The 24,927-nt window shown below is 42.1% G+C and overlaps 1 protein-coding gene across 1 annotated transcript in view; it reads right to left on the reverse strand.

Moving 5' to 3' along the window:
• LOC124605736 (neurexin-4-like) overlaps window positions 1-24,927 on the reverse strand; it is a 567,593-nt gene that overhangs the window by 316,636 nt on the left and 226,030 nt on the right. The window contains exons 3-5 of the mRNA XM_047137616.1: window positions 9,725-9,825; window positions 7,219-7,386; window positions 641-893 (exon numbers count right to left, since the gene is read on the reverse strand). Coding sequence (XP_046993572.1) covers window positions 641-893; window positions 7,219-7,386; window positions 9,725-9,825 — 522 coding nt within the window. The remainder of the gene's footprint in view (window positions 1-640; window positions 894-7,218; window positions 7,387-9,724; window positions 9,826-24,927) is intronic.

Consider the following 24,927-nt stretch of genomic DNA (forward strand, 5'->3'; position numbering starts at 1 on the left):
GGTTTCAAGGTCTCTTTTTGAATTGTTACATCAAACTGCGTGGCATTGTTTACATCTGTGACTTCAAGTAAAACATACTAGACGTAATCAGCCCCTAAAGCAGTCAGAAAAAAAAAGATCGGTCATGCTCCAGGGGGGGGGGGGGGGGGCAATTGCCCCCATTACCCCCCCCCCCCTCCCTTGGATCCGCCCCTGCTACCAAAGGCTAGCCAGTGGTGCTGCGAAGCCAAGGGATTTTCAGACTTCATGAATAAACATCTTGGATAAGATAATGACTTCGTTTTCTGAGTATTCAACTCTGATGATGAGTTGATCTACAAGCAGAGCATGGGTCCAATCCCTGTCAAGTCACAGAGATTCAGGTTGCTCAGATTGTCACTAGCTCAAATTAAGGTGAATGTTAGGATGCTTGTTTCGAATAGAGCACTACATATCTCCTGTCTCATCATTATCCAATCCAAGCTTGTGTCACATCTCTAATGACCTCAGCTTTGGTAGTTCACTACATCCCTCTCCTTCTCTTGATGGTGGCACAGCTTATAACTCATTAATATCACGTTCCATTTTCATCTACTGATCAGAACTATACAAAATCTTAAACTGCATAAGTAAAATAAAGAGAACAGCTTTCATTACTTACCTTAGTTGAAAATTTGGTATGTGATTTCCATCAAGTTGTATGTATGTGTTCCTTTTGGCAAACATGAAGACTTTATGGTGACCTGTTTCTTCAAAAGTAAGTTCTGGTCCTCTCTGATTGATTGGTACTGGAGGTAATGTTGTTTTTGGGATCATGTAAGGTGACACTGTTGTTGAAGTAGTCGTGCTGTGAGTGACAGGAGGCTTTTCATCTTTTGTCTTTTGTTCTGGTAGCATGTACTCTGGGGGCTCAACTGAAGAGGACAATGAAATTAATAATTGTTCCACAGTTTCATTAACATTTATTTTTGAATAAGTAATGCATTTTATTAAGAAAAATAATTTCCAAATTTATATGTTAGAACACTTTCCAGCACAATTAAAAGATATGATCATAATTGAAAGGAAATTGACATGCGTAAGATTTACTTTACTGAATTCGATTATACCATAGAAGCACAAATCAAAAGTATGGTAAATGAAACACTGTATCATTGGGAAAACAAAATGTCAGAATGAAAAATAAGGACTGAGCAGAGCATATTTTTAATGATACAAAATACTTCATGATTAACAGAGAAAGTGGGAAAGTATTGCAGAAATCAACACATCTTTCACTATTGTTCGTATCACTTCATCCATGTTACTTGTCTCTCCTTAAGCAAACACCTATTGCTTCATCTACTTATGTTGCTATCTAATACCAATTATAACTCCAAAACCTAATTTACAAACTATCAGCATGCACAATTTAATGTGAATAAGCTCGCATTTTTTGTCTACACCATACATTCATTCATTCATTCACACACTGTGTTCTGTAAATCAAATCACAAAGAGGGCCCTTATGGATGTGGAACAAGCAAGTTACACGTTAATATGCAACTGCAGCAACGGCAAGCTACTTCTGTAAACAATACACAGGAATTTCTGCAGATTTCTACTCAAATAATTTGACATGTATATAATATAAAACTAAATACAAAGGAATTTGTTAACTCCAAACCATGGAAAACCCAGGATGGAATAATGATATTATTATGAAAAGGGCAGATTACTATTCACATATAGTGGAGATGTTGAGTCGCAGACACCAAAAAGCCTTCTTTTACAGTAGACAAAACACACACACACAGATTTGTGTAAGCATAAACACACACACACACACACACACACACACACACACAAGCACTGCCTCTGGCCACCGAGGCTGGACTGCGATCAGCTGTTCATGATGGGGAAGCACTATATGGTAAGGAGGAGGCTGGGCGGAGAGGGGGAGGGATAGCAGGGTATGGATGGGGAACAGTAAAGTGCTGCTTGTGGGAGCATACAGGGATGCGGTGGGGACAGGGTAGGGCAGCAAGGTGCAGTTGTGAGGTTAGACCTGTGGCAGGGAGTGTGGGGTTGGAAAAGGAGGAAAGTAAAGAGACTGGATGCTGTGATGGAATAGAAGTCTGTATGTGCTGGAATGGGAGCAAGAAAGGGGATAGGTGGGGTGAAGGACAGGGCTAATCAAGATTGAGGCAGGGAGTTACAGGAATGTAGGATATATTGCAGGGAGAGTTCCCACCTGTGCAATTCACAAAAGCTGGTGGGGCTAGGATTGATTCAAATGGCTTAGGCTGTGAAGAACTCATTGAAGTGAAGAACATTTTGTTGGGCAGCATGCTCAGCAACTGGGTGATCTGGCTGTCTCTTGACCACAGTTTGTCGGTGGTCATTCATGTGGACAGACAGCTTGTTGGTTGTCATGCCCATGTAGAACACAGCACAGTGGTTGCACCTTAGATTGTTATCACATGACTGGTTTCACAAGTAGGCCTGCCTTTGATGGGATAGGTCATGGCTGTAACTGGACTGGACAGGGTGGTGATGGATGGATGGATATATGGTACAGGTCTTGCATCTATATCTATTACAGGGATATGAGCCATGAGGCAAGGAGTTTGGAGGAGGGATGGACGGGGATACTGTGTAGGTTCAGTGGACAGCAGAATACCACTGTGGAAAGGATAGTGAGTAGGACATTCCTTGTTTCAGGGCATGACGATAGGTAATCAAAACCCTTGCAGAGAACGTGATTCAGCTGTTCGTATCCTGGGTAGTACTGAGTCATAAGAGAAATTCCACTTTGTGGCCAGACTGTGGGGCTTTGGGAGGTGGTGGGTGACTGGAGCGATAAGGCATGGGAGATCTGTTTCTGTACAAGATTGTGAGGATAATTTTGGTCTGTTAAGGCCTCAGTGAGACACTTGGTATATTTGGAGAGGGACTGCTTCTCAAGACAGAGGTGACAGCCATGAGTGGCTGTATGGAAGGGACTTCTTGATGTGGAGTGAGTGCAGCTGTTGAAGTGAAGGTATTGCTGGTGTTTAGTAGGACTGATATGGATGAAGGCACTGATGTAGCCATCTTTGAGGGGGAGGTCAACATCAAGGAAGGTGGCTTGTTGGTTGAGGAGGACCAGGTGACACAAATGGGGGAAGAGGCACTGAGGTTCTGGAGGACTGCAGATAGAGTCTTCTCACCTTTGATCCAGATCACAAAGATGTCATCATTAAATCTGAACCAGGTGAGGCGTTTGGGATTCTGGGTGGTTAGGAAATACTTCTCTAGGTGGCCCATGAATAGTTTGTCATAGAATGGTGCGTTGCTGGTGCCCATGGCCATAGCATGGATTTGTCTGTGGGTGTTGCCCTCAAAGTTGAAGTAATTGTGGCTGAGGATGTAATTGGTCATCGTGACCAGGAAGGGGGTTGTAGGTACGAAATCTGTCAAGCATTTGGAAGAGCAGTGTTCAATAACAGTGAGGCCATGGGCGTTAGGGATGTTAGTGTTAAGGAAGGTGATAAGAAGTGCACAATGTGGTGAAGGAACATGAAATGTGAAGAGTCAGTGGAGGAAAATAGTTGGTGTCTTTCATGTAGGAAGGTAGGTTGATGGTAATAGGCTGAAGGTGTTGGTCTAGGAGAACAGACATTCTCTATGTGGGCACAGTAACCAGCAACAACGGCATTTCCTAGGTGGTTAGGTTTATGGACTTTAGGAAGCATGGAGAAGGTAAGAGCGAGAGAGAGAGAAACTCAAGTAAGAGGCTATGGGATGGGCTAAAGGATGTGAGGAAAGACTGTGGGAATGGGGTCACTGTGGCAGGGTTTGTAGGTGGGCAAATCTGGCAGCTGGTGGAGTCCTTCCACCAGGTAATCCCTGGAGTTCAAAGCTACAGCGGTGAAGCCTTTGTCTGCAGACAGGATTATAAAGTCAGGAGCAGTTTTTAAGTGGTGAATTGCAGTTCTTTCTGCAAATACAAGGTTAGCTTGCATGTTGAAGGGTTTAGGGAATCTCTAGTTAAGAAATTATGGAATGTTAACAGGGCGTGATTTGGAGGCAGTGGGGGTGGATCACCATCGAATGGAGGAGTGAAATGAGTCAGACAGAGTTCAACATTTGTTTTGGCTTGTGTTTGATTGGTAGGGTTGGTGGCAAAAAAGTGTTTCCACTGTAGAGATGGGGAGAAGGAGAAAAGGTTTTTAACAAGTCCAGCATGATTAAATTTGGGAGTGAGGCAAAAGTTAGGGCCTTTGGAAAGGGCTGATACTTCTGTGGGACTAAGGATTTTGGAAGGTACATAACTGTGTTGTGGAGCTGTTTTTGTTCTGTATTCTTTATGATGGTGGAAGGAAGTTTCTGAGGATGTGTTAAATGTAATAGGTCTATGAGGTATGGTTTGTCAGTTATGAGGGGATGTGGAGGAGATTTGGAAGGTGTTGTAGCAGAGGTGGATAGTGGTAGTCCATCGCGGGAGTAGAGGTGAACAGGCTCGAGAGGCTTCTGAGGTGGCATTGTGCATGCTGCTCTAGTTCCTAGAGGGCAAGAGTTTCAATGTGAAAGATGGGATACAGGAATTTGGGATTGCAGAGCAGCAGAATTTTATGGATGGAGAGATGGTATTGCATGGAGGTTTGGGCCAGATGTACATGATTCTGCAAGACTAGGTTGGTGAGGGCTAAGGACTGGCAGAATCTGAATAGATGGAGATCATTGGGGAAGTAGGTGTTGCAGCTGAAGATGGGTAATTTGATGGTAAGACCATCTGGGGGGCTTCCATGAGCCAGTCAACAATGCAGGAACGGTATGTGGGACTGGGTTCTGGCTAACTTCCTATACTGATTTGTTATTAATGACTAGTTTGGCCCTGACTAGTTCCCATTCACTAAATGCTGTCATTTTTGTTTTTAATGTGGAGATACTTAAACTATATTCATTTGCTATTTTTACAAGCAGATACAGATCACATTGCAGGCAGAATGCATGAACATATCATATATTATGGTTCCTACCGTCTTAACGAGTCACTCATTTATAACAAAATTACCAAGAGTACATTAATACCCTGCAAATATAAATTGGAACTGATTGCAACTCTTATGCATAGGTGGTGTTTAGCAGCAGACATGCACATTTAAAAGTGAATTGTGCTTTTAGGTGTTGTTGTTGGTCACTCTGTGCTTCCTCTATGTGATGAGAAGCAATCATCATAATTTATGTTGTTTCTCCACTGTTTGAATATTCCAAGAATGTTATGGTAGAAGCTTTCCATACATTACAAATTGTCATCCTTTCATGAAAATTTTCACTTTCAGAAGTGAGACAAAGTCACTTGGAATGTGATCAGGGTCATGAAGCCTACTGCCATAAAATAGTATGTAAGCTTTTGACTAATTTGCTAAAGCTGTGTTATGATACTAGAAGTAACAGTCCTGTTTCAGTACTGAATACACTATTTAAAAAAACTTTTCAATTTGTGCCAGGTATTCCTCCGATTCTCTGCTGAAGAATGCGACAGTTAGGAAGGAATATGCTTCACCATTTTAATTTGGTTCTTCAGAAATGTGTGAACTGCACATAGTCCCAGGGGTTTCTACTGTATATCGGATGGTATGTCGCCCTACAGTCTCCCTTCATAAATTTCCATGATGTAGCAGCAGTATCTTCAGGGCCAAAGAATGAGATCTACTTAGAAGCATACTTGTTCACAGATCATTTTAAAATCATATCAGACACACAATAAAACATATTGCCATCAAAAGTTAACATAATAAAAAGTTAACAAAGTCATAGACACAGGTACATAGTTACTGACGAGATCTAGTTTCACAAGGATTTATACAACGTATACAATTCTCTTTTATGTAGACATATATTGCTAACAAGTTAGTTGATAGCAATACACAATTCATTCACATCTTAATACAGGGCATCAGGAACATGTTCCTTTCTTTCCATTCCATTCCCATTTGCCTATCTGGAAAACTAAGTTAGTATCCATCCATAGTAATGAAGATAACAACACACTGCATGGAAACAGGAAGTGCACCAGTTTAGCATTATAAACAAATTAGAGACCCACTGTAATAACATGATAAATGAAATTGTCCAGCACTTTAATGAAAGCCACTTAAATGTAAGCAGTAGTAAAATATATCTTATTGTAGTTTAACAACAGTAATTTAAATGATGAAATTAAACCACGCGTAGGCAATGAATTAGTAAAAAAGAGTACGGTGTAACATTCCTCAGTTTAACAATTCAAAGCAATCTAAAATGAGACACACATGTTGACACTCTAGCTTGTAAGTTGTCTAAGAATATATTTGCAATTAATATGATTAGTAAGTTCTGCAAAGACTCTGTTGTCCTAAAGACTGCATACCATGCTCTATTTTCCTCTCACCTGAATTACAGAATAGAAATTTGGGGAGCAACAACCAAAGCAAATCTAAATAAGCTATTGCTACTTCAGAAAAGGACTATAAGAATCATCTATGGAGCAAAATATAAGGAATCATGCTGAGACTTATTTCCAAAAACTGGTGTACTAACCATAGTAAACATGTACATTCTGAAAACAATATTACTTGTTAAAAGACTGCAGCCCAACATTTGTTCTGATTTTTATCAGAAAAATACCAGAAACAAAGAAAAATTTTACACCAGCAGCCACAGAACAGCACTCTATGAAAAGAGTCCACAAAAGCAGGTTTAAAGTTAAACAATGCACTGCCCAGTAAAGTTATGCTATGACCCTACTCACAATGAAGCTTAAATTTCAGCTAAAGAAATTCCTGTTACAAAATCCATTTTACACATTAGAAGAATACCATACTTACATGTAGAATAAGAATTAATTCGAAAAAATATGTAAATAGTGCTAAGCAAACCATTTTACTTGTAATTTAATCATTTTGTTAATCAATGATTCATTGAGAAGAATGTATTATTGTACTATTATCAAGAATTGTAATCTGTTTTTATACATATGTTGAATAGAGTATTATTATTATTATATGTTACACACAATAAAGAAGAGAGAGAGAGAGAGAGCAAATAAGCCAGAAAAGTGCCCAAGGAAGATTCAATAAAATGAAAACAAATAATATCTGCAGTTTAGAAAAAAAGTAATGAATGGGTAAGCATGAAGCAAAATTGGAAGAAATAAATGGAGTGGGGGAAATAAACAGGGCAAAATCTGAATGATGGAAATAGGGTGTATAATAGCAACAAATGAGTACTCACATCCATCAACACAGGCAAGGCTGCACTCATTTTCTGAGTCAAATTTGTTGTCATTTCCTCTGCAGCCACCATAAATGAATGTTTCACATTTACCAGTTTTGTTACTGTAGAACCATTTGTGAACATAATCGGTACAGTCTCCTCGTTCTGGTGGCTGGTGACATCTGTCTGAACACAAACATGTATGTCAAATACCTCACCTTGCAAAGAAGCCAGAAAGGATAACTTAAAAAAAGAGAGATAATTCAAATGTTGCCGAGTCACACACATCTTTTTGGATCCACTGTGAGAGTTCAAGCTTCTTTATTTTCCCTGTAATGACTAACAGCCTTAGACTACATTCAACAAATCATCTGCAGTGAGTGAAAACATGAATTTGTACAGGTGTGTACGTGCCAACTGCACCACCCATATTGCCATTTATATAACAGTCACTGTATTTATCAATGATAATAATAAGTTTTTGAAAATATAATGTAGCTAGATGGTTAAAAAAAATCAGCTCACCAAGCAGAAAAACACACATACAAAGTTACGGAAATCGGCATGCTTTCTGAGCCTGTGGCTTCTTCTTCTGGCAGATGGGTTGAATAGGAAGGAAGAGGGACGATGAAATGGGACTGGTGACGTTTAGGAAATAAGGACAGCTTGGAAAAGTAGCCCAGAATCCTGGGTCAGGGAAGACTTACCAAACAGGTCGATTGTTTTCAATATTGTGTGAAGATTATGGGAGCATACTTAAAACACTAATGTTCCACGCCAAGGTTAGATGGTTATCACAGTGTAAGACCTTATTAAGATTATTCAAACTAAGAGCTGAATTACAAGCTTTTATGACTGAAATTTCTTTTAAATTATAAGAACGTTCGAGGGATGAGACTTGGTTGTTCAGACTACCTTTTTAGGCCGATATATTTGGAAAAGTTAATGAATTAAATTTATCTTTACAAGAGAAACAGTAACAAGAGAAACAGTAACTAATAACATGATAACCACTTTAAAAAAAGTTAGATTTTTGGATTGTGCTGGCAAGACTGAAGTAGACGGATTTTTAAAACTGAATGTGTTCATTGGTCAGACGGCAGAATTGCCAAATGAAATACTTGAAGAACTGGTCCAGGGTTTCCACGAAATGCGCTCATCTTTTGGGACGTATTTTTCTGAAAAGGGAAATTAAAAACTGAAAATGAATTCATGGGTTTAAAACTCTTTTGAACCGAATTTGCAGAAGCAAAAAAATATGTCAAACGAAACGTATAAGTCCTTTTTAGGTATGAAAACAAACGTCACTTGGTGATTCTTGGTGCAGATTTAGTGATAAATATCAACGACTTGCCACTTCCTTCTGCGGTTCCCAACAATATTTCGCGAAACGAAATTCTCAGTTACTACGACAAAATACTGCAACAGACTGGATGCTGAACCTGACATGCGTCTTCAGCTCCCGTCTGTCAAGTCTAACATTAAGAAGTTGATCACAAATAAAAAAGACAGCTGTATCCCTCCCATTAAGTGGAAACAATTTTATCAATTAACAATGGAATCAATAAAGTGTTATTTTGCGTATTGATTTACCGTGTGTCGTTTTGGATATTGTTGTAGAAGTCAGTAATGTATCATGTAGGCCTATCTATTTGTATGGTTAACATTAAATGACGAAATGAACGTTTAAGGGCTCAGGTTTTGATTGTTTAAGGGCTCCGTAACATATTTAAAACGGGTTCCGCCGTCAATTATCTATACAGATTATTACTACCGGTATAGTTATTCAACAAAAAACTACGCTCATGCAACTTTTGCTGTTTTATTACGTCAAACGCACTAATTTTACAGCCGAAATAGATGCATAAGACACACGCTTCTACGTGCACACCAAGCTGACAGTTATTGACTAACCGGTAGCTAAGATGTTAGGTTAACGGTACCAGTACTAAATATTTGCAACGAAATATGTTTCCCGTATGCGGTTAATTAAAAATCACTGAGATTAGATTAAGTTGTGGTCCAAGTAGTTCTATAAAGTGAACAAGCTTTGAAGTAAATGTAGTACAGTGTCGAAATTAGTTCTTTTTTTATCCTCTGTAAAGTGCAGGCGCAATTTAGAAGATAAAAAGAGCCTAATTGCCTCACCACACTATATTTACTACAAAGTTGTTGTTACAACACTACGGACTACAGAGGCGTACGGTACCACAGCTTTGTTGTCCTTGGAACGAAGACTACTTTGATAGCAGCATAAAACAAGTGTTTTACGTTTCTTTCTTTTTATATGCTGTGTCGCCTGTTGGAATTTGGAGCAGTCGTGTGTGAGTTAGGGATCCGGTACACTGACTTCCAGCATCTCCTCTTCACCGCTCGGGAAGTGACAATTTATTGTGTGTTAATAACACAGCTATCGTTCGGCAGTCAGCTATACCTTATAGATACTGGACTGTATAAAATATTCTATACGAGCTTATCACTACACATTAATACAGTACATAAAAAAGATGACTCAGCTACGAACCTGGTATGACACTGGCTGTTGCAACAGGCAAGTTGTACACCGCAAGAAGCAGAAGCGTACCTCCCACAGCTACCAAGCTCTTTCTCGATAGGTCATTTTCCCTGTAGAAAAACATTTACTTTTAACAGTGACATATCCAGAGTCATTCAGTTAACATATGTCAGAGGATGACAGTATTAAGGAGGCAGGTATAATCAGATACCTGCAGCATAATTCTCATGTCACCTTTTATAAATTTCTTTATTTGTCTAAACACGCGGGCAGTTAACTGAGCAAGGCTGTTATAGTTAAAATCGTAATTGCCTTTATGCCTGATAGAAACATTAATTGTATTTTGTACTACGACGAGTTCACTCAATATAACTTCACAGTTTCCAGTGCGAATGAGTTTTTGATTTAAACAAAAACATCTGGCTGAAACGCTTACTGTAAGATATAAATCGAATGGGTAATATATTTGTTTAAACGCTGACCTAAGATTCAGGAAGATGGAGATTCATGCACTGTCTGATCATTCTGACATAGGTTTTTCTTGGTTTTCCTTAATCATTTAAAGCAAATAGTGTTTCCAAGAAAACCACGGTCGGTACCTGTCCTATCCTCGTGAAACACAAATGACAAATATTATTACTGTACAAACGACCCATGGATCAAGAAATTATTGTACTATATTATAATAAGCATATCTCATTAAGAGCTTCGATTTATTACAACACACAGAAAATAAATGTTTATATAGAGTAGCAACATAATGCCAAACTACTCAATTTACTAATAATATTAACTGTCCTTATGGTAAAGAATCAAACTTCTCTGTTGATTTGTAATATCTACTCTGTGTACTGACGATGAGAACTCATTTAAGAAACTGGAACATTAGCGCTATAATATCAGTAAACGATCGTCCTGCAGACATGCGCACGTATGGTTCTCGTTGCTATCTCTCCGCTTCATAACATGGCAAAAAGTGCTCTTAAGAGGGTCGCTAAAACAGCTTGCGATTCAAATCGTACAATAAGAATGGGGGCTAAAACATAGCTACAAATACTTCCCAAGGCTACACTATTCCTGAAAAGACGTAGAAGAACGAGAACAAAATTTGGTTAGTTGGTTTGGGGAAGGAGACCAGACAGCGTGGTCATCGGTCTCATCGGATTAGGGAAGGAAGTCGGCCGTGCCCTTTCAGAGGAACCATCCCGGCATTTGCCTGGAGTGATTTAGGGAAATCACGGAAAACCTAAATCAGGATGGCCGGACGCGGGATTGAACCGTCGTCCTCCCGAATGCGAGTCCAGTGTCTAACCACTGCGCCACCTCGCTCGGTAAGAAAATTTCATATTTAGGTAATATTGACGAACAGATTCGAGGGACTGACGCATGGATAATTTACATTGCGTGTCGTAGTAAGCGGCGTTGTCTGCTACGCTACATTTTTACCCTTTTTTGTTTTATGATATGCAATGGGTGGTCAAACTTTATTTTCTTTTAATAAAATTTCCCAGGGTCTGTGACAACATTGTCCACGTGTAGAACTTTCGGCCACTATTGTAAGTGGCCTTCCGCAGAGTGTGTGCTCCTCTATTACTTGTTATTGGTGGAGAGAGGAGACTGGAAAGCGGGCAACAGTAGTGGCGTAACGCACTCGTATTTACTTGTTGCCTAGTGCCGTTATGAGATGTATGTGCTAATGCTTCAGTTGCTGAACTACAGCTCCCCTGCCGCACGATGTCAATTCGCAACAAAGCCCTCGCTACCACCCAAGGACCTTTCCTTGCCGTGCCATCTGCGCAGGTATGGGCCAATTTTTTTGTGCTGAATGTACTTAGAATCTTTCCGGACTATGAATGGAACTTCTATCTGTAGTAAAACTTTGCGTCACCGTGCTTTGGATGTTATTTGAACCTGGGATGATCGTATATCGCTGCACTCGGTCGCTCGCCTCGACCGCGCCACACACGAGTGATTTGCCAAGCATTCAACCAGTCTTACGAACACCGCCGTGATGAGAAGTTTTGCTATGGGAAATGAACTGCTATGTTTAGCAGCAGTGGCAGTTAAAAAAACGAGAATTGTAATTTACTGAACTTGTTTCGAAACGTTTTTCTTGAGAACTGGAGGATACTTTACTGACTGTGCTACACTCTTCACAGGCGCCAAGTGAATCGTGTAGCATTCGCACAATTTGTTTTGCAAACTCGATGTAACTGTAGAAATGTGGTCGACAGCACAGCTGATTACCATAACTCATGTTGTAAATTGTATGGGGGAGATCAGATTATATGACATGCCAAGGGACTTCAGCATAACTGTATAACAGATTTGCCCTAAACACTTGAACTTATATGCCCATTTAGTATTGCAGTATGTCATTCTGTTTCGAAGTTAGAAACTTTAATAATGCACGTATCGGTAGTTGCTTAATAAATAACTCAAAATCATGAGATATTGTCCAATGTATCTTGACTATCATGAACTTCCCATCCGTTAATTATACTGCTTCAGCACAAACTCCAAAACGATAATCACTGTGCGCGATCACAGGGTGTATTTTGTAATACCTCTTAAGAGAAATGACAGCTCCTACCTCAACTTCAGTTCTCCGCAAACATTCTTCCTCAAAGCGAAACGAAACAAAACTACATAAACATTCTTAAGACGAAGAGAGAGAACAAATGTGGCAAACTGGGGTTTTGTAACAACTAATGTTTCAGACAATGGTAATTCGTTTTGTCCTTAGTTTTAATCTGTTATATGTTTCAAATAATAAAATTTAACTACTCGGAAACAATGGAAAGTTATTCTCTGTTGTCAAAATTGACATAACAGCAATTCAGTCTACAGAAAACCTGTTTCGCCATCATTTGGAAGTCGACTTTTAGTTTTATGTTACATATCTTTTTCATAAAAAATCTCGATACTTTCAATATATATTTGATTTGACGCGTCTGCTTAACTTCTTTCAATTTTAATTACAGAATGCAGATTAATAATGGCCCACCACTAATAATCCTACAACCGAGAACTGGTGAGTTCACTGAATTCAAAATTGTGTCATATGCGTCTTTCAATTCACTAAATAGATGAAACTGCAGAGGATTAAGATGTCTTTTCACAGGTCATATATGAGGTGCATTCAAGTTCTAAGGCCTCCGATTTTTTTTCTCCGGACTGGAAAGAGATAGAAACATGCGCATTGTTTTAAAATGAGGCCGCATTCATTGTCAATATGTCCCAGAGATGGCAGCACCGTACGGCAGATTTTAAATACTTAAAATGGCGACGTTTTCCTTACTTGAACAGCGTGCAATCATTCGTTTTCTGAATTTGCGTGGTGTGAAACAAATTGAAATTCATCGACAGTTGAAGGAGACATGTGGTGATGGAGTTATGGATGTGTCGAATGTGCGTTCGTGGGTGCGACAGTTTAATGAAGGCAGAACATCGTGTAACAACAAACCGAAACAACCTTGGGCTCGCACAAGCCGGTCTGTTGACATGATCGAGAAAGTGGATAGAATTGTTTTGGGGGATCGCCGAATGACTGTTGAACAGATCGTCTCCAGAGTTAGCATTTCCGTGGGTTCTGTGCACACAATCCTGCATGACGACCTGAAAATACGAAAAGTGTCATCCAGGTGGGTGCCACAAATGCTGATGGACAACCACATGGCTGCCCGTGTGGCATGTTGCCAAGCAATGTTGACGCGCAACGACAGCATGAATGGGACTTTCTTTTCGTCGGTTGTGACAATGGATGAGACATGGATGCCATTTTTCAATCCAGAAACAAAGCGCCAGTCAGCTCAATGGAAGCACACAGATTCACCGCCACCAAAAAAATTTCTGGTAACCGCCAGTGCTGAAAAAATGATGGTGTCCATGTTCTGGGAAAGCGAGGGCGTAATTCTTACCCATTGCGTTCCAAAGGGCACTACGGAAAATGTTTTGAAGATCAAATTCCTTCCTGCACTGCAACAAAAACGTCCGGGAAGGGCTGCGTGTGTGCTGTTTCACCAAGACAACGCACCCGCACATCGAGCTAACGTTACGCAACAGTTTCTTCGTGATAACAATTTTGAAGTGATTCCTCATACTCCCTACTCACCTTACCTGGCTCCTAGTGACTTTTGGCTTTTTCCAACAATGAAAGACACTCTCCGTAGCCGCACATTCACCAGGCGTGCTGCTATTGCCTCCGCGATTTTCCAGTGGTCATAACAGACTCCTAAAGAAGCCTTCGCCGCTGCCATGGAATCATGTGAAAAATGTGTACGTCTGCAGGGCGATTACGTCGAGAAGTAACGCCAGTTTCATCGATTTCGGGTGAGTAGTTAATTAGAAAAAAAAAAAAAAAAAATCGGAGACCTTAGAACTTGAATGCACCTCGTATTACAGTACTGTGTGGCCGCAATTGTTTGCCGCCAACACTGCTGCAATGTGGCTGTTACACACAGCCGTAATGCGTTGTTGCCACGAATTATTGCTGATAATGGATCAGCCTATTCCAAGTACCGTTGTCGATGTATTGCTAAGGTGTTGTCCACAAAGGATGGAGAATATTTCTTTCGTACTGCCGAGAAACATCTATCTTTGTCCACGGCTGTAAATGCTTTCTTCTTACCCTCCTCTTTCTCACGCTAACGACGTTCCAGTTTTAAGTCAGGTGATCGTAGAAGTCAATGGGCGGGGGGTCCAGGGGTCCGGACATCTCACCAATTACTTAAAATAAACTAACGAAAAAAGGAATTGACTATCGATTGTCAGTAAGGCCAAGGATAGATTTAAACTATCTGTACATCCATAGAACTAACAGCTATCACCAATCCCTGTTTTAGCCAAGATCAACTGTTGGCCTACTGGAGCTCAGTAGTTGTGTCATTTCCGTTCTTACCTACATTACTTTAAGGTAAGAATGGTTCAAATGGCTCTGAGCACTATGGGACTTAACATCTATGGTCATCAGTCCCTTAGAACTTAGAACTACTTAAACCTAACTAACCTAAGGACAGCACACAACACCCAGCCATCACGAGGCAGAGAAAATCCCTGGCCCCGCCGGGAATCGAACCCGGGAACCCGGGTGTGGGAAGCGAGAACGCTACCGCACGACCACGAGATGCGGACCTTTAAGGTAAGAGCTGCCGTTCATTTTTCAGTCCTGTGTTTCTATTGGATAAGTTTGTAACAACAAGAAAGAACAGTAAAACTGATTTTGATTCATTTGCTAGCGTTATGGGAAATTAAAAATATGGGCTCACTATTATGATCGCCAGATTGCCTACCTACAGCAGTTAAATGTTAGCACTGGAGTCGTTGTGTGGAGGCTGGCAGAACTTCGAGTTTGTAATATTTCAGTTTTCACAAGGCAACGAAGCGGTAAATATCATTACAAATAACATTCAGTTAAAATCAGTGCATGAAAATTCATTCGATTTGTCTGCGACGTGCAAAAATCGCGTTAATTAACAAAAGTATCGCACCAATGGCGATGGTTGAATTTCTTCAAAAAATTTGCTCAGTATTCTGTCATTAGTAGCTCAAATGCCAAAATATCGTTCAATATGGTTACCCGGACGGTACTCAATAATGAAAACCTGTTCCGATACGGAAAGATGGGGAGAGGTCTTTGGAGAGCATAGGAGTATACGATGACAGCACATTCTATAGTTTCTAAAATATTTTGGCAGTTGGCTGCTTGAATTCGTCCGAGCCGACTGCTCCCTGCATCCCTCGCTCCCCATAGTCCATAATCTATTTACGATCAGAAGCCAGCAATTCCATGTACAAACAGGTATGAAAATAAACATGCATTCAAGCACTATCAAATGACTAAACTTGCACAATTAAAAGAAAAACATGCAATGTCAGAATTCAGTCCAGTTTCTCCAAATTCGCCACCGACTTGGGGTAGCTCTGTGTGTTGAACCTCTGAGCTAGCAATCCCTGGATTCGGAAGGCGAGGTGGTTTGAATCCATCCTCCGGCCACCTTGAAAATGGTTTTCTGTGATTTCCTATTTTCAATTTAGGCAAATGCAGGGTTTACTATAGGCCACAGCCAATTCCTTCACAGATTCCAATTCCCTTAAAGATGCAGCCCATCTGCTTAAATGAAAAGAGTAGGCGAGCCTAACGTCTCTTCGGAGACCCTCGGCACAAAAAGTCATATGATAAAAAAATAAAAAATTAAATTCTCCTCATTTAGTGTCGTGCATTTGTCTGTCGGGATACTCTTTAAGGCAGAAAATATTTCTGACATTTCATCAAGTTACAGATTTATGCTTAAATGAGGAAATTCGAGAATGTGTAAGGCTGAATAATTCCAGATCCTTTGCATTTGCGCTACCAAAAATTGTTCTAATGGTCATATGTTGAACAGAGACCTCTTTATTCCGAAACTCTTGTCAGTAATAATAACGGTGTCCCAAACAATTTGCGCTCATGCACTCTTGATCACTCTCTCATCTCAAATCGAGACTGAAAGTGAAAGAAGAAGAGTGTAAAATGACTGAGGACGAAGGGAGACTGGAGGATGGCTGCTTCTTAGTGGTTTTCCAAAATACAGCACTCCTAAATAACGACATTATATCTCCGTTTGGTGAAAACTCTGAGATAATTTTCGAATAAAATGATTTATCGCGCTTTATGAACATTTTCGGAATAAATGAAAAGCATGAGTATTTATGCAAATTGGACACCCGCCACCCCCTTTGACAAAATCCCGGCTACGTCCATGAATATTCCACTTCATTTCGAACGATGGCGCTCGTATGTGGAAACTTAACTTGGCACTCTGGCTCCACAGCTCTGATCGGTAGCAGTCGGAAGACTTCGTTCCTTCGTGATTTGCAGATTGTCGTTGTTCTACAGCGTGCTCCAATATCCACTCCATTAATACACTACTGGCCATTAAAATTGGTACACCAAGATGAAATGCAGATGATAAACGGGTATTCATTGAACAAATATATTATGCTAGAACTGACATGTGATTACATTTTCGGGCAAATTTGGGCGCATAGATCCTGAGAAATCAGTACCCAGAACAACCACCTCTGGCCGTAATAACGGCCTTGATACGCCTGCCCATTGAGTCAAACAGAGCTTGGATGGCGTGTACAGGTACAGCTGCCCATGCAGCTTCAACACGATACCACAGTTCATCTGCGTCTCCCTCTACAATTTTTACCCTCCATGCTTCCCTCCAATACTAAATTGGTGATCCCTTGATGCCTCAGAACATCTCCTACCAACCGATCCCTTCTTCTAGTCAAGTTGTGACACAAACTCCTCTTCTCCCCAATTCTATTCAATACCTCCTCATTAGTTATGTAATTGGCGTATTGTGACGAGCCAGTTGCTCGGCCACCATTGACCAGCGTTTTCAATTGGAGAGAGATCTGAAGAATATGCTGGCCAGGGCAGCAGTCGAATATTTTCTGTATCCAGAAAGGCCCGTACAGGACCTGCAACATGCGGTCGTGCATCATCCTGCTGAAATGTAGGGTTTCGCAGGGATCGAATGAAGGGTAGAGCCACGGGTCGTAACACATCTGAAATGTGACGTCCACTCTTCAAAGCGCCGTCAATGCGAACAAGAGGTGACAGAGACGTGTAACCAATGGCACCCCATACCATCTCGCCGGGTGATACGCCAGTATGGCGATGACGAATACACGCTTCCAATGTGCGTTCACCGCGATGTCGCCAAACACGGATGCGACTTTCATGATGCTGTAAACTGAACATGGATTCACCCGAAATAAATGAATTTTTGGCTTCGTGCACCCAGGTTCGTCGTTGAGTACACCATCGCAGGCGCTCCTGTCTATGATGCAGCGTCAAGGGTAACCGCAGCCATGGTCTCCAAGCTGATAGTCCATGCTGATGGAAACGTCGTCGAACTGTTCGTGGAGATGGTTGCCGTCTTGCAAACGTCCCCATCTGTTGACTCAGGGATCGAGACATGGCTGCAGGATCCGTTACAGCCATGCGGATAAGATGCCTGTCATCTCGACTGCTAGTGACACGAGGCCGTTGGGATCCTGCACGGCGTTCTGTATTACCCACCTGAACCCACCGATTCCATGTTCTGATAACAGCCATTGGATATCGACCAACGCGAGCAGCAATGTCGCGATACGATAAACCGCAATCGCGATAGGCTACAATCCGACCTTTATCAAAGTCGGAAACGTGATGGTACGCATTTCTCCTCCTTACACGAGGCATCACAACAACGTTTCACCAGGCATCCTTTGCATATCACTGCATCTTCTTCCTATCGGTTAAATTTCGCGTCTGTAGCACGTCATCTTCGTGGTGTAGCAATTTTAATGGCCAGTAGTGTATAGCCACTGTCAAAAACTTGAATAACGACCTTTTAGAGAGTGGATCGCTGCGAAACTTTCAGGAAGAGAGTCTGTGAGGTCCTGGAAGATACCGATGGGGATGTGGAGCTATGCGGTCTCTTAGTATCGTGGCGAGCTGCTTTTGGTTTCGCAGCTGAGGATCCATGGCGCGTACGGCCCAATCTAGGTGGTTCAATAGATCCTCGATTGGGTTTAAATCCGGGGAGTATGGTGGCCAGTGGAGCACAGTAAACTCTCATGGTACTCTTTGAAGCACCCACGTAGACTGTGAGCCGTATGACATGTTGCATTGCCCTGCTGGTAGATGCCATCGTTCCTAGGAAAAAGAGATTGCATATAGGGGAAGACATAGTCCCCAAAGATAGATGCATACTTGTGTTGGTCAATTGTGCCTTTTAGAAAGACGAGATAATCCAGGGAATGCCACGAAAACATTCCACAGACCGTAACTGTTGCAGGATGTTCGCTTTCAGATGTTTCACGCCGAAAAACGCTGTTGTTGTTGTGGTCTTCAGTCCTGAGACTGGTTTGATGCAGCTCTTCATGCTACTCTATCCTGTGCAAGCTTCTTCATCTCCCAGTAGCTACTGCAACCTACATCCGTTTGAATCTGCTTAGTGTTTTCATCTCTTGGTCTCCCTCTATAATTTTTACCCTCCATGCTTCCCTCCAATACTAAATTGGTGATCCCTTGATGCCTCAGAACATGTCCTACCAACCGATCCCTTCTTCTAGTCAAGTTGTGACACAAACTCCTCTTCTCCCCAATTCTATTCAATACCTCCTCATTAGTTATGTGATCTACCCATCTAATCTTCAGCATTCTTCTGTAGCACCACATTACAAAAGCTTCTATTCTCTTCTTGTCCAAACTATTTATCGTCCATGTTTCACTTCCATACATGGCTGCACTCCATACAAATACTTTCAGAAACGACTTAATGACACTTAAATCTATACTCGATGTTGATAAATTTCTCTTCTTCAGAAACGCTTTCCTTGCCATTGCCAGGCTACATTTTATATCCTCTCTACTTCGTCCATCATCAGTTATTTTGCTCCCCAAATAGCAAAACTCCTTTACTACTTTAAGTGTCTCATTTCCTAATCTAATTCCCTCAGCATGACCCGATTTAATTGGACTACATTCCATTATCCTCATTTTGCTTTTGTTGATGTTCATCTTATATCCTCCTTTCAAGACACAGTCCATTACGTTCAACTGCTCTTCCACGTCCTTTTCTGTCTCTGACAGAATGACATTGTCATCGGTGAACCTCGAAGTTTTTATTTCTTCTCCTTGGATTTTAATACCTACTCCGAATTTTTCTTTTGTTTCCTTTACTGCTTATTCAATATACAGGTTGAATAACATCGGGGAGAGGCTAACAGCCATGAAAACGCCACCCGTTGCCGCCTGCCGCCACGCAGTGGACGCCCATTTGCGGTTTCGGCTTGCAAATTACAGCCTTCGTCGCCAATGAGCAGCAGTCGTCTGCTGCGGAGGTCGCCTACGCCGGAATGTTCACTGAACGGTTGTTGAGGAGAGTCTGCTGCTAGCGCCTTGACTCATCTGGGCAGTCAGTTGCCCACCAGTTGCACTTCTACTCCATCTACAAGGACAGATCTCCGCAGACGTGGTCACCCCCGTCATCTATGGTCCGTGGTGCACGCAGCTGCTCGACACCGGTTTTGGATAGCGGCATTTTGCTACGCACAGCATACTTTACCCACGGTGACGCGCAAACGGTTTACAGACTTAGCCGTTTCGGAAGTGCTTCCGCTCTTGACCCAAAAGCCAACGGTCGTGTCTTTTTGGACGTCAGATAAATCGCTGCGCTGTTTTCCACGTCCCCCCGACGTGCTTTATATTTCCTCCACTGCTAGTGCTACCACTTGCTCTCTGTAAGTGGTTATTGCCACACTAACGTAACTGGTCCCTGTAGTAGCCGGCGCTGACTGCGTTGTTGTCCGCTTTGTCACTGATCCGTGCTGTCGCTGTCTGTGTTGTGTTGCGGCACTTTCGTTGCGATGTTTTTCGGAAATGACCGGTGATGCGTTTGCTGGCCCATCGTGGAGCTCGTGGAAGGTCAAATCACAGGTTTGTGTTCTCCGCACTGCGTACTTAACACGGAGCGTGTTCTCTGCACCCCACCTGTACCGCCAGCAAATCCTATCCGCTACCCGCTCGCCCCGCTCGCGCGACGCCAAGTTGTAGTTCGTGAGCGGTAAGTAGAGGCATTCTATTTGTTTGTTATTTATAGCAATGTAGAAGTGGGAAAACGAGACAACCACGAGTCTGATAAATGTGACGTGTACATTTACGACCAGAGTTATGGAACAAAGAGAGTAGTATATACACTCCTGGAAATGGAAAAAAGAACACATTGACACCGGTGTGTCAGACCCACCATACTTGCTCCGGACACTGCGAGAGGGCTGTACAAGCAATGATCACACGCACGCCACAGCGGATACACCAGGAGCCGCGGTGTTGGCCGTCGAATGGCGCTAGCTGCGCAGCATTTGTGCACCGCCGCCGTCAGTGTCAGCCAGTTTGCCGTGGCATACGGAGCTCCATCGCAGTCTTTAACACTGGTAGCATGCCGCGACAGCGTGGACGTGAACCGTATGTCCAGTTGACGGTCTTTGAGCGAGGGCGTATAGTGGGCATGCGGGAGGCCGGGTGGACGTACCGCCGTATTGCTCAACACGTGGGGCGTGAGGTCTCCACAGTACATCGCTGTTGTCGCCAGTGGTCGGCGGAAGGTGCACGTGCCCGTCGACCTGGGACCGGACCGCAGCGACGCACGGATGCACGCCAAGACCGTAGGATCCTACGCAGTGCCGTAGGGGACCGCACCGCCACTTCCCAGCAAATTAGGGACACTGTTGCTCCTGGGGTATCGGCGAGGACCATTCGCAACCGTCTCCATGAAGCTGGGCTACGGTCCCGCACACCGTTAGGCCGTCTTCCGCTCACGCCCCAACATCGTGCTGCCCGCCTCCAGTGGTGTCGCGACAGGCGTGAATGGAGGGACGAATGGAGACGTGTCGTCTTCAGCGATGAGAGTCGCTTCTGCCTTGGTGCCAATGATGGTCGTATGCGTGTTTGGCGCCGTGCAGGTGAGCGCCACAATCAGGACTGCATACGACCGAGGCACACAGGGCCAACACCCGGCATCATGGTGTGGGGAGCGATCTCCTACACTGGCAGTACACCACTGGTGATCGTCGAGGGGACACTGAATAGTGCACGGTACATCCAAACCGTCATCGAACCCATCGTTCTACCATTCCTAGACCGGCAAGGGAACTTGCTGTCAACAGGACAATGCACGTCCGCATGTATCCCGTGCCACCCAACGTGCTCTAGAAGGTGTAAGTCAACTACCCTGGCCAGCAAGATCTCCGGATCTGTCCCAATTGAGCATGTTTAGGCCTGGATGAAGCGTCGTCTCACGCGGTCTGCACGTCCAGCACGAACGCTGGTCCAACTGAGGCGCCAGGTGGAAATGGCATGGCAAGCCGTTCCACAGGACTACATCCAGCATCTCTACGATCGTCTCCATGGGAGAATAGCAGCCTGCATTGCTGCGGAAGGTGGATATACACTGTACTAGTGCCGACATTGTGCATGCTCTGTTGCCTGTGTCTATGTGCCTGTGGTTCTGTCAGTGTGATCATGTGATGTATCTGACCCCAGGAATGTGTCAATAAAGTTTCCCCTTCCTGGGACAATGAATTCACGGTGTTCTTATTTCAATTTCAAGGAGTGTACAAAGACAGAAGTCTGAAAAAGTACATTCACACTGCTACCATCTTAGTAGAAGATCTGCAGTAACGAACCATAATTTTATTCTACATAGATTCACATAGATTCTTAAGACTCTTGAACGTTTTCGGAGCTTCTTTACGTATGTCTATCGTGTTAATGGGCAGCAACCATCTAAACCTTTTTTTTAAATTTCCGATCTTACATTACGGTTTGCACCCCGTAACTGGTCGGAAATGTAATCATCATCATCATCATCATCATCATCATCATCATTATCTGTGTTCTGCCCAATTATCCATTTAATAATGATCGACCTTTGACTTTGAGCATATATTCTGGTTACATCGTCTGAATATTACATTTTAGTTGAAATGTGGGCAAAATACGCGGCAATATTTAAGAGAAAGCGTGCTTTATTTGAGCATTTTTTGACGCGTTTCAGCTTTCAGGAGTCATAGAAGCCAGACCGTAATTACTAGAAAAATTTGCTTTTCACTGTTTATGGACATAATCTTTTTCTATTTGCAGGCGGATTTTATTTATTTTTTGATTAGTTGTTTCGTCCCTATAATTTCAAAGACTAGGCGCTGCGATTGAGCTTACCGTCGTAGCAACTGCGGCGGAGAAAGCAGGGGTGTAAAGCTTGAACTTTAGTTGGTTACATCGTATAATGTTTACTCCTCGAGTTGATCAGTTAAAAGTTTGTAAAGCAATTGCGTTAGTAGCTGCAATGTAAGCGAGGCTGTAGTGGAGTGTGATTGCCATACCTGCGAGTTGGCATTGTTGTAATGCACGCTAGGTGCCTATTCACCAGCCAAGAATGGCAATTTCGTGGTCGCATTCCAATATAGCATTGCCGCGTTCAGTTGCAGAGGTCCGGCAATATAGCATATGCAAGCACGCGGTGCATGAAGGCGCAAAATCAAATAAATGGATTACGTGATTGTAGCACTTTATGTAGGTTTATGTGCATAAAAGCATAACAGCTGTGAAAAAAGCCGAATTGCAAGCTCAACAGAGCTTGCATTAGTCTTTTCGTCTTGTTAATACACATCACCACCAGGCGAACTGCGGCAATTTGCATTCACCATTATTAGGACAAATCGACTAATCGTAAAGCAACGAAAATTCACCTGCAAATAGAAAAAGGTTGTATCTTTAAAGTTTTAAAGTATGTAAAGAAAATTTTTCTTCTAATAATTACGGTCTGACTTCTATGACCACTCAAAGTTGACACGCTCTAAAATATGCTCGAAGGAGCACGCTTTCTCTTAAATATGATCGCGCATATCGCCCCCTTTTCAACTAAAAAGTAATATTCATGCGCCATATAGAAGTAAATGTCTCTACGCTACCGGTAAGGTACAACACATCGATGTTCGCCATGCGATGTAACCAATGTATGAGCTCAAAGTCAGGGGTAAATCATTATGAAACTGATAATAGGGCAGGTCCTCACATGTAGCTCTCCATTCAGTCCTATCATTTGCTACCCTCTTCGTTTTCTCATAACTATTTCCTACCCTTATACTATCCACCATCTGGTATCTTCTGCGTCCTCTTCTTCTTCTTCTTCTTCCATTCACCATTGCTTCCATAGCGTCCATCAGTAAACAGTCAGTTCTCATCCACTATCTAAGCCAATTCCTTTTCCTGATTATCTTTACAATTTCTTTCTGTTCCTCCATTCTTCTCAACACCTCATTTCTCACTCCGTCTATCCATTTTACTTCCATCCTCCTACAAATACACTTCTCAAGTACTTCTTCTTTCTTCGTCTTTCCTCATTGTCCATTCTCAACTCCGTTATTAAATGCTTCTTTGGCAATTGCCATACGTGTTTTGACCTCCTTATTGCATCTAGCATCATCGGTAATAACGCTTACCAGGTATTTGAAAACACTAACTTGTTCTATATCTTCTTGTTCTAACTTAATAGTTGTTCTTACTTTTCTTGCACTTATCATCATACGTTTTGCCTTTTTCTTATTAATTCTATTTCAGAATTCCTGACAGGTCTTATTTAATTCATTTAACATACCAGTCACGGTTCTTTTGCCCTCTGCGAATAACACCATATCATCCGCAAATCGAATGCATTCTATCCTCCTACCACGAACCGGCGCTCCTTTATTTTATCTCAAATATTTATGAATAATATGCTCCAAATATACGGTAAGCAGCATTAGGGAGAGAAGACAGTCTTACCTCACTCCCCTTCCAATTGTGCTTTCCTCTGTAATCTTATTTCCAATCTGTACTGGTATTTTCTGTTGTAGGTATAGGTTTTTAATCAGCCTTCTGTCCCTCCAGTCGACACCATTCGTATGGCCGTTAATTTGTTCCTCTGTACTCTATCATATGCTTCCTCCAAGTCAGTGAAAACAGTATAAACTTTTCTTCCTCTTTCAATGCTTCTCTCACTTAAAATTCTCGGCAGTCCTGTTGCATCTCTCCCCTCTTCTAAATCCATACTTTTTCCAGTCTTCCGCGAAGTCTTCTATTTATCACCCTCAATAAAACTTTTGCTGCATGAGAAATTAGACTTCTAAAATCTTCACATTTCTTGGTATTCTTTTTCTTCTCAGTTTGCATCATAACAGCTGAGAGAAAGTCTTCCGGCCATTCATGTTTTCCATTATTTTATGTTAACTCTTTAACACCACTACTGTAAAGGCTCTTAAACAAATCTGGCGGTAACACATCAATTCCACTTGATTTATAATTCTTCATCTTAAAGCCCTTTCTACTTCTGCTTCCAAGATGCAGCATCCTTTGTCCTCTTCTACAACTCTCGTCTCATCTTCAAATTCAATATGTAACGCATTTGTGAAATTCATGATTACATGTCCGTACTTGTGAACTACTATAAGATATTAACATAAATATTAGACTGTTATTTTAAACTAATTTAATGAATTCATTGAGGCCTTCCACCAAAGCGTTACAGATGCCTTGTATCAGCGAGACATATCGACGAGAAGCAGGCCGACACTAAAAATGTACCAACTAGTTAAACTGACGTTGTTCCAAGTGCTGCAGTGCAGGGAGTATA

This window comes from Schistocerca americana, chromosome 3, assembly GCF_021461395.2.
Source record: "Schistocerca americana isolate TAMUIC-IGC-003095 chromosome 3, iqSchAmer2.1, whole genome shotgun sequence".
NCBI lineage: Eukaryota > Metazoa > Arthropoda > Insecta > Orthoptera > Acrididae > Schistocerca > Schistocerca americana.